Raw genomic sequence first — 10956 nt, 5'->3', positions numbered from 1 at the left:
AACTATTCAAAAACGTAGAGTCTTTTACAGCAAAACAATACACTACGCTAATATTGAATTAAACCACTCAAAGAAAAGAAAAGGACGTTCTGTAGTTTTTGAAGATGCGCTGCTGGAATGGGCGGGTTATTTTTATCATTGATTCCACGGATTATTAAATAGAAACGGTATAGATCATAAACATAAACAATATAATGACCCAAAAATAAACAGGTTGTTTTAATATTTCAATGCGACTGTCAAAACTCTTTCAAAACAGATGTAGAGATTATTAGTATTAGATTCCATAAAGTGACGTCATTCTTTTATGTTTTTGATCCATAACGCTTCCATTCTAATTTCCGTTCCACAATCCCAATGACTAACATTACACAGCCAGAGAGCATATAATATTCGCAACAATGCTGGTAAACAGCTGATGTTAATGTTATCACGACTCACGAGTTTGTTATTGAACTTTATTGTAACTATTTTCAATATAGATTGTTCGTCTGTATGGAAATGTTTGTGAAGTAATGTAGAGGGAATGTCTACTGAAGAGAAATTGGCTTTACAGATTAATTAAATGCTGGAAAAAATATAAATGAAGACGATTTGCACCTAAAACTATCAGGTTTGGTATATGTTAATTTTATAAGGTGAAGAATATAGGGATGTAAAACTATTCACACAAAAATGCTCATGCCCTTCACAGATTAAACGTGGGAAGAATTGAAAAGAATATAAGATCGATTTCTAATTTCAATCAATAATATTATGAGCTGTAAACTAGTCAAAGATTCAAATAGAAAAGTATAAACTTTTAAGATGAATTAAGAATTAAACAATATGTAAAAAAAGTTGGTTGTTTGTAGGGGTATTGGAACCATAAGCTTGCTTCAACATCATTCTTCGCCGGAGGCTTTATTTTATGTCTGCGAATACAACGTTTTGTTAATAATATGTTACAGTTTACAGGCAAGGATTGCACGCTTCTGTTCATGATAACGTTACTGTGTGCAGGCCTGGAGTACGGCATTTTGTTTATGATAAGGATTTATTTATAATTTAATGATGAAATTAGTCTTCTGTTCAAAACATACAAAGGATCCCCCCAAGTAAAATCATTGTACACATGGACCAACAACTTATTTTTTACCCTCACTCATGTTTTGAGCTTAACTTTGCCTTGGTTATTAAATTTATACTCGTCTATAAAGGTTTCCATTGATCCATAGTCCTTTTTTAAACTGTGCGAATAGAAGTCAAAGAGTTACATAATTAGAAATAAATAAAGTCAGTAACATGAATTTAGGTTCCTTGAAAATTGCCTTAAATGGTTGTTTTACCCTCTATTTAATTTAGAAACTAAATTCCGACGAAATGTACCACTTATCTTCAAACAGTCCGTTTTTGTTAGCTCAGACTATGAACACTTATTTAGGCTACCTAGGACGGTGTAAAAGTTGTTGCCGATTCACTCATGAAAATATTATACAGGGTGGCTAAAAAGTAACTTGCACCCCCCCCCCCCCCTTAACTTTTCAACCCTTTTGAGATATTTGAAATTGGTTTGTGGCAACTTGTTTGGATATGAAGGGCTACAATAATTATGGCCAGTTTTGAAAATTTTGCCCTAGGGGTAGCGGGGGTAGGGGGTAGCTAGCAATTTTCAAATAGCAAGTATAGTCCAGTTTGGTATTATTTTGCAGGTCTTGACGAAACATAACAATTAACATAAAGAAAATAGAAATCGAACAATTAATAACAAAATGGCAGTTCAAAATTACTTTTAATAACGACTGTCCAAACAATTTTTAGCTGCCATTTTGTTATTAATGGTCTGATTTGTATTTGCTTTATGTCAATTATTATGTTTTGTCAAGACCTGTAAAATGATACCAAACTCGACTATACTTGCTATTCGAAAATTTTGAGCTGCCCCCTACCCCCGCTACCCCTAAGGGCAAAATTTTCAAAATTGATCATAATTATTGTAGCCCCTCACACCTAAGAAGGTCGCTGCAAACAGATTTCAAATATCTCAAATGGTTGAAAAGTTAAGAGGGGTGCAAGTTACTTTTCAGCTACCCTGTATGCATGATAATATTTGAAAATACCTATGTAGTTTTATGTTTTTAAAATACGCTTACCAATAAGTGTATTTACTTTGAAAAAAAGATATATATATATATTATGTCAATTAATAGGTAAAACGAATCCTAAAACCAAGGATAATGTGGTGTATAAAATATTTAGATTGTTATAAATGTCACATAAAGAAAGATACAAATACAGTAAACCCAAATGTTTATTATTATAGTAAGGCCTTTTTCCCAGCAGCTCATTAAGTATTCAGGGTGATTGATATAAGTGTGTCAGCTGTTTTATTTGAAAATTATATTGTTCAGCAGCTGGCTATAGGCTACTTTAGTGTGCAAACTTGCGTATACAATATTTTACAATCTATGCGTACTCAATATTTTTGCATACCCTTTTAGTTTAATGTCTAGGGAGTATAAACAACCTGGTGTTTACCTCCTACCCCCTACGTTTTCCAGTTATGACGTTATCAATATGGCGGCAATGGATTTTTATAAAGTATATATTTCACAAACTATTTGTCGGATCGAGATGAACTTTTTTTGTTTGAAAGATAAGTTTACATGCTATTTTTCTTACATTTACACATTTGTTGTAAGTTTAGTACATGTTTCATAATTTTGCAAATGTCCATATTAGCATCTGACGGGAATATCACAACTTTGTCTTTTTGAAACGAATCCTATACTAATTACATTAACATTTGGTTTGACAGCTCCATTTAAGTAATGTTAAATAATGTTAACATTCGGGCGAGTTGCATAATTAATGAGCTAATCTGACTGCTTTGCTTCACTCGCTGTGCGATTTGCTATCGAATTTGAAAACAATAATATTCATTTTAGGTGGTATTTTATTATTGTAAAAAAAATGTACACGATGTCAGGTTTTCAGTATTCAGACAGTAAAACTTAAGAGCGTTGCACACCTTAAATTACGTAGTTCTTACTGCAAATCCGAACTTTCCACAAGAAAGCGAGTCAGTTCAAACATCTGAGAGGGGTTTAAGCTACGAATTAAAGTATAAGTTTATCTAGTAAGATCTAGTATTCATTAATAATTTTAAACAGTTGAGATGCTAAGGTATAACAAAGCAATTTAGGTGTGCAACTGCAACAGTAGGTCTATACGTGTTTGATGTAAGGGTTGCTGTTTGCGGGGATGACGGGGGTTGGTGGGGGAGAGGCGCGCGCCCTACGTACCTCAGTAAGCGCTTGTTGTGGACACGAACGGATGTGTTCAACTGCAGCTCTTGTTGTAGTCAGAAACTAACCTTAATTTTACTACTTCTGTTAGTTTATTTCGTATAGAAAGATTACTGTATTATAATCTTAACTAAACAATGTTTTTAAGTTTAACATCACTACTCAAGATGGAATTTCCTGTGTCAGTTTTTATGGTTTTATTGCTCCATGTGTTCGGCTCTAAGGCCTCTTCAACGTAAGTTAAAAATAATCTGTTCGCTTGTTGGATCAAGTCATTTTCATAATCCCATGTTATTGTATTGCATGTTATGTTCGATGTTATCAATAGTAATAGTAAAAAATGTTGTATATACACGCTTAATGGTATTCCTTATGCTTTAAGGACTTAACGCATTTAAGGATTGCTATTAAAGCAGGTATATAAGGACACTGTTTTAATAACCATTTGGGATCCGGAGAAGCTAACCAAACACCACAATTCTAATAATTCTTGGACAATATTTTGCATCTCATGTCACATTGTCTTGTAACAATGTTATCTAACTATATTAGATATCATCGTGTGGCAATATTGTAAGATTGATCCCATTTAATTATTTATACAGCGAAGTGTTAATTTGTCACTGATTTTAGTTTCAGATCTTAACTATTTTCGCTTCTTTCGCTTCGACCTTGGCTTATTGTTGAGTTGATACGGGTGCTTACAATTATAGGCAGTTTCATTAGTAGTTTTATTTGATATTCTATCTTTTGAGTTATTTTGTACGAGTATTACACCACGCGAATATCACTCGTGAAATACAACTCAACCTGAGTACAAGTTTCAGCTTAGTATCTGAAAAAGAAGAGGCAAAGGCTCCGTAAGATCAGCGTAACAATAAATACATTGATGGATACAGTTAAAAATAAACAAAAACTCTAGTTCAAGCAACAAATAGAGAAGTGAATGCAGAAACCAGTTCTAGCCTGCATTCAAGGTTTTTTAATTGTTTAAGTAACTACCTACAGTAATAATGCAAAATAAATAGTAAATTCTGATATTGGATAATTGAAATTAATTAATGCAAGCAAACGAAATAAATGGCTAACGGAATTGTAAAATAACTAAGAATATTTGCAGTTGTGATCATTCCTTTAATAATCTTCCAAGATTAACAATCTGGGTACTTTTTTTATTTTGTTACATAATTAGGTTTAATTGAGACCTAGACGTGTACATTTACAACAGAAAACACCTTGAATACCATTTAATAAAACATTAAAATACACTAATTTCACTACAGCTCTTTAACCAATAAAGATACCAAAAAGCATTAAATACAAAAATTGTAGCTAATTTTAAGGGCTACAATGTGGTTTGTAATGATACCCATGTTGCCGTTTGAAAATTTTTTAGATAACAGCTTTTGAAACTTCGAAAAGTAAAATAATAATCGATAAAAAAAGTAAAATAATAAAGTAAAATAATAAAAATCTATAAGTAAAACTTGATGTGTAAAATAAGTAAAAATATAGGAAAAGGGTTGAAACCAGAGCTTTTTGAAAGCTCATTTAGCAATTAAAGTGTTATCAACATTTGAACACCCCACGAAATTCCACATTTTGCAGCGAAAAGTAGCTCAAATGTATATTTTTTGTACGTTTTTGAACACCCTGTAAATAGGGATGAAAATAATTTAAAAGTTTAAAACTTTAGTTTTTTTTTCCACTAAAATACTCAGGACTCAAGGACCTTTAAGTATAAGGAAAATGAGGTATAACACGACTCCCCTTTACATTTGAAAATTTACCAAAAACCACTCCCACCCCCCAAAATCTGCCCTTTGGGGTGTTTTTTGGGTTTGAAAATAATTTAGCTGAATTCCTTGGGGTCAAAATAGGGGGTTCCAGTTGCAATTAGGTTACAATTTGCTTTCATATTGGAGCTATAGAAGCCGGCCGGGTGGTCTGAGACACCCTGTATAATATCAAATATATTCTGCAATACAATACACGTTGTAAAGTATACTCCAAAAACACAATTCCTTACTGATTCTTCTATTCAAAGTGCATGCATGTTTTTGTCATAGTTATATTTTATTACATAATTTTGTATGAAACAGATGATTTTTCATGAACTCTTTAAATATATGTAGCTGTACATTAATTGAAGTATTTATTTATTTTTAAAATGTGTACTATTTAAACAAAGGTTTACCCAACCACTAATCAGTGTAAACCTACATACATCCCTGGCGATTATTCGTAGACATTTAAACATGATATAAATATGGTCAAAAATGAATACAAGCTCACACGCAAAAGATATAATAGACCATTGAATGGTATTACACATGTGACGACTTATTTAATAAACATGATATTTAATATGTGCTGTGTGAGCCGGTCTTTATGTAAGCGCATTAATTAAATCCTGAGGAACGGAAGGAAATTCAAGAAATGCAAATTTACCATGTGAGATATGGGCTATTGACATAAGAACAGTTGCGTTTACGTTTGGTTTATATTCACTCTAAGCATTTCCGTACTTTTCAGACAAAGTTTAATAATTATTCTTCATAACTCTAAGCTATTCAACAGTTTGTCATTTATTTTTTTAAATATTAACTAAAAAAAACACAATGTATATTTTCACCATTAGTTCCCTGTACATATTTTAGACTTAATTCAATAAAGTGAATAAGATGTTGTACTAAAAAGTTGACATCGAACTGAGACCACTGATTGCTGTTCATATTGAGCTATACTCCACTAAAGCTGATACTACATTCTGAATAGACCAACCAATTGCGCAAGTAAAAGGAATACATTTTTGTTTTCTGTATCATGATTAAGCTTTGGGGTGTGAAAGTAATTTTTAGGGACCGATCATAAGTGGCACTATAGTATTCTACAATGAAAGAACAATATCATTGCCACGACTAAATTACTTATCAGCAAAATAAAATTTGAATAGAAATAATGTGTTATTATATATTATAGCCCCAGGATTGCATTTAATGACAAATAATATTAAAACATACCTGGGCAGATAATAAGTAGAGATTCGTGTGGCACTTGGTATATTAGGCCTAATTGTTTCGGTGGTAGTTATAACTCCGCCATTGTAGGCTAACAAAAGGATCAATTTCATGAAGTGTCGTCAGTGTCGTCGTAATAAGTTACACACAGATTACGTATAACACAATAAGAAAAATACCATCACGGATCAATAACACACACGTTTACATTGCCGCGAGCAGACCTGACCTAGGTTATGACGGACTGATGAGGACTCTGACAATCAGCTGATATTGGTCTGTTGGAGTTTTAAAAGCATAATGGCATTCTTTATTGAGGTTTATTGCTCAAAACTTGTGTACTGTTCCTGATTTATGTCCTCGTATATTTTGCATTATTCCAGAGTATTCAAAATTACCTTTCCCGCAGTAATGTAGATACCTACAAAATTGATAGGCATATATGTTATAGTTTCTGTCTTATGTGGCAGCTGTGTGCAAATTGATCTGACGAATCCTTTTGTTAGCCTGAAGATGGCTATATATATGTAGTAAGCTCTCCACAAGAAATTCTACTTGCAAATGATTGTCCAGCGAAGCATGTTTTAGCCATCATTGGTCAGAAGTAGCTTGCCTAGAGTCACGAGGAGCCGATGAAAAATCAGTAAATGTAATACAGCTCCACCTTCAATGTGAGTTATGAAAATTAGCCTTGTATCAAAATTTGTGCTCAAAATACAGCTTTTAGACTGGTAAAATACCACCAACATTTTCAACTGTTAAGACTTACATTTGGTAGGACTATCAGACGTCCTATAATAATAATACAGTTCGATCGGGAGGATTCAGTTCGATCAATCCCTAGTGTCAAACACGTCTATTGCTTATGAAATGTTCAAAATACGGGGAATATCACTACTTAATACTGTGATGTTAAGCTTCTTAGCGTTTGTATATACTCACTTAAACATGTATATTAGTTATATGTTGAATACATTCATGATCGAAACCGATTGCCATTGTAACTTCTACTATCTATCGCCTTATGTTTTGAGTATAAGATTGGCTATTAGATTAGTTTTTATGGGACATGTTTTATTATTTCGTATGTTATTATTTTACAGTATTAAAATATCCGAATACTGTTTCATGGGCTGTGGTGAATATTTTAGAAGATGTTTAGATAGTTTTCCGGTTGTCGCCTCTTTTATAAATCGATGTATGAATCACAGTTAGAATCTAAACTTAACGAATTCAGTATACGAACGATTGTGGAATGTAAATAAACCACTTTGTAAATGGAGGGTACTTTAATAAGGACCCTTAAATTTTTAATCAATTAAAATAAATTGATCCATAATAACATATCATTGGTAAATTATGATTACACCAATGGTATACATTTAACAAGAACATCTTTGGAATAAATGTATACAGAGTGTCTCACATCAATGTTACAACATTTTTTGGTGTAAGTACAAAGTAAATGAAGTGTGATGATGCAAGAGGTTCCAAGTCTAAAAATTAGCTTCCAAAAGAATTATTTTAAGTTTAGAAAAATCATGTTTTTAAATACAATACAGCAATTTCTCAATTACCTGTAAATAGATTTGAGTACATAATGACATTTTCGTGTTCTACATTAACTTTTGAATAAGAATAATATAAAATGATGAAGGATCAATAGTAAAAACTCCATTGTAAATAGTCCCAAAGATTAAAATTAAGCTCTATAATAAAAGTTTAAAATAATTAGTCGATTGCATTTTTCTACACCCAGTTTACAAGAAGGTAACAAAATATTTTAAAAACTGTGACATTTTATAAGCTTTCCAACCATATGCTACACTATTGAGTTTTAGATCCGCTTATGTTCGCTTTAGTTGTTCGAAGACTCCAAAACACGGTGTTTTAAACATTTTACACATAGATAGTAGGCATGCATTCAGCAAAACTTGTATTTTTGTTTCAGTTTGAAAAGTAAAAACAGTTAAAGAGTACCCTGTTTTCTATTATTCAAACCACTGAAACAAACAAAAGCATAATAGTGTACCTCAATAGTGTAGTGTATGGTTGGAAAGCTTATAAGTTGGCGCAGTTTATTACATATTTTGCTACCTTCTAGTATACAGGGTGTAGAACAATGCAATAGACCAATGTTTTTTTTTTTATATTTATCATATAACTTAATTGTAATCTTTCGAACTATTTACAATAGAGTTTTAACTATTGATCATCCATCTTTTTATGTTATTCTTATTCAAAATTTATCGTAGAACACGAAAATTACATCGGCTATTCAAATCCGTTTGCAGGTAGTTGAGAAATTGCTGTATTGTGTTTAAAAAAATTTTGAATCGCTTAATAATTTGGCATAATATAAGAGGGCAACTGACAATAGTACTACAGTATGTCGGTAGTACTGCAATAGTACTACAGTATCGGTAGTACTACAATAGAACTACAGTAAGTCGGTAGTACCACAATAGAACTACAGTATATCGGTCGTACTACAATAATCCTACAGCATGTAGGTAGTACCACAATAGAACTACAGTAAGTCGGTAGTACCACAATAGAACTACAGTATATCGGTCGTACTACAATAATCCTACAGCATGTAGGTAGTACCACAATAGAACTACAGTAAGTCGGTAGTACCACAATAGAACTACAGTATATCGGTCGTACTACAATAATCCTACAGCATGTAGATAGTACCACAATAGAACTACAGTAAGTCGGTAGTACCACAATAGAACTACAGTATATCGGTCGTACTACAATAATCCTACAGCATGTAGGTAGTACCACAATAGAACTACAGTAAGTCGGTAGTACCACAATAGAACTACAGTATATCGGTCGTACTACAATAATCCTACAGCATGTAGGTAGTACCACAATAGAACTACAGTAAGTCGGTAGTACCACAATAGAACTACAGTATATCGGTCGTACTACAATAATCCTACAGCATGTAGATAGTACCACAATAGAACTACAGTAAGTCGGTAGTACCACAATAGAACTACAGTATATCGGTCGTACTACAATAATCCTACAGCATGTAGGTAGTACCACAATAGAACTACAGTAAGTCGGTAGTACCACAATAGAACTACAGTATATCGGTCGTACTACAATAATCCTACAGCATGTAGGTAGTACCACAATAGAACTACAGTAAGTCGGTAGTACCACAATAGAACTACAGTATATCGGTCGTACTACAATAATCCTACAGCATGTAGGTAGTACCACAATAGAACTACAGTAAGTCGGTAGTACCACAATAGAACTACAGTATATCGGTCGTACTACAATAATCCTACAGCATGTAGGTAGTACCACAATAGAACTACAGTAAGTCGGTAGTACCACAATAGAACTACAGCATATCGGTCGTACTACAATAATCCTACAGCATGTAGATAGTACCACAATAGAACTACAGTAAGTCGGTAGTACCACAATAGAACTACAGTATATCGGTCGTACTACAATAATCCTACAGCATGTAGGTAGTACCACAATAGAACTACAGTAAGTCGGTAGTACCACAATAGAACTACAGTATATCGGTCGTACTACAATAATCCTACAGCATGTAGGTAGTACCACAATAGAACTACAGTAAGTCGGTAGTACCACAATAGAACTACAGTATATCGGTCGTACTACAATAATCCTACAGCATGTAGATAGTACCACAATAGAACTACAGTAAGTCGGTAGTACCACAATAGAACTACAGTATATCGGTCGTACTACAATAATCCTACAGCATGTAGGTAGTACCACAATAGAACTACAGTAAGTCGGTAGTACCACAATAGAACTACAGTATATCGGTCGTACTACAATAATCCTACAGCATGTAGGTAGTACCACAATAGAACTACAGTAAGTCGGTAGTACCACAATAGAACTACAGTATATCGGTCGTACTACAATAATCCTACAGCATGTAGGTAGTACCACAATAGAACTACAGTAAGTCGGTAGTACCACAATAGAACTACAGTATATCGGTCGTACTACAATAATCCTACAGCATGTAGGTAGTACCACAATAGAACTACAGTAAGTCGGTAGTACCACAATAGAACTACAGTATATCGGTCGTACTACAATAATCCTACAGCATGTAGGTAGTACCACAATAGAACTACAGTAAGTCGGTAGTACCACAATAGAACTACAGTATATCGGTCGTACTACAATAATCCTACAGCATGTAGGTAGTACCACAATAGAACTACAGTAAGTCGGTAGTACCACAATAGAACTACAGTATATTGGTCGTACTACAATAATCCTACAGCATGTAGGTAGTACCACAATAGAACTACAGTAAGTCGGTAGTACCACAATAGAACTACAGTATATCGGTCTTACTACAATAATCCTACAGCATGTAGGTAGTACCACAATAGAACTACAGTATGTCGGTAGTACCACAATGGTACTACATGTCTTGTATGTCGGGGTGAAGAAGTAAACTTTGCAACTGGGCAATTCGGAGTTATTATTTGAGAACTTTTCCTCAAGAGAAGGTATATTGTCTTGTTTAATTCTTTGCACCTTCATAGATAGCATTATTTCAAACGACTGTACCTTCAAAAACATTTTTTATAAATAAATATATATATATATATATGTCTATT

At 33.3% G+C, this 10956-nt stretch overlaps 1 protein-coding gene across 1 annotated transcript in view; it reads left to right on the top strand.

Annotated features, from left to right (window-relative positions):
* The first annotated feature begins 3474 nt into the window (after window positions 1–3474).
* The window catches only part of LOC128998202 (glycine receptor subunit alpha-2-like), a 49072-nt gene continuing 41590 nt past the window's right edge, over window positions 3475–10956 (top strand). The window contains exon 1 of the mRNA XM_054424223.1: window positions 3475–3522. Within this exon, the coding sequence (XP_054280198.1) occupies window positions 3479–3522 (44 nt within the window). The 5' untranslated portion in view covers window positions 3475–3478. The remainder of the gene's footprint in view (window positions 3523–10956) is intronic.

Source organism: Macrosteles quadrilineatus, unplaced genomic scaffold (assembly GCF_028750875.1).
Source record: "Macrosteles quadrilineatus isolate MER2022 unplaced genomic scaffold, UCM_ALF_1.0 Scaffold_7__1_contigs__length_78375512, whole genome shotgun sequence".
Lineage (NCBI taxonomy): Eukaryota > Metazoa > Arthropoda > Insecta > Hemiptera > Cicadellidae > Macrosteles > Macrosteles quadrilineatus.
Note: the sequence above shows the minus strand (reverse complement) of the source record. Positions and strands in the feature narration are given on the sequence as shown.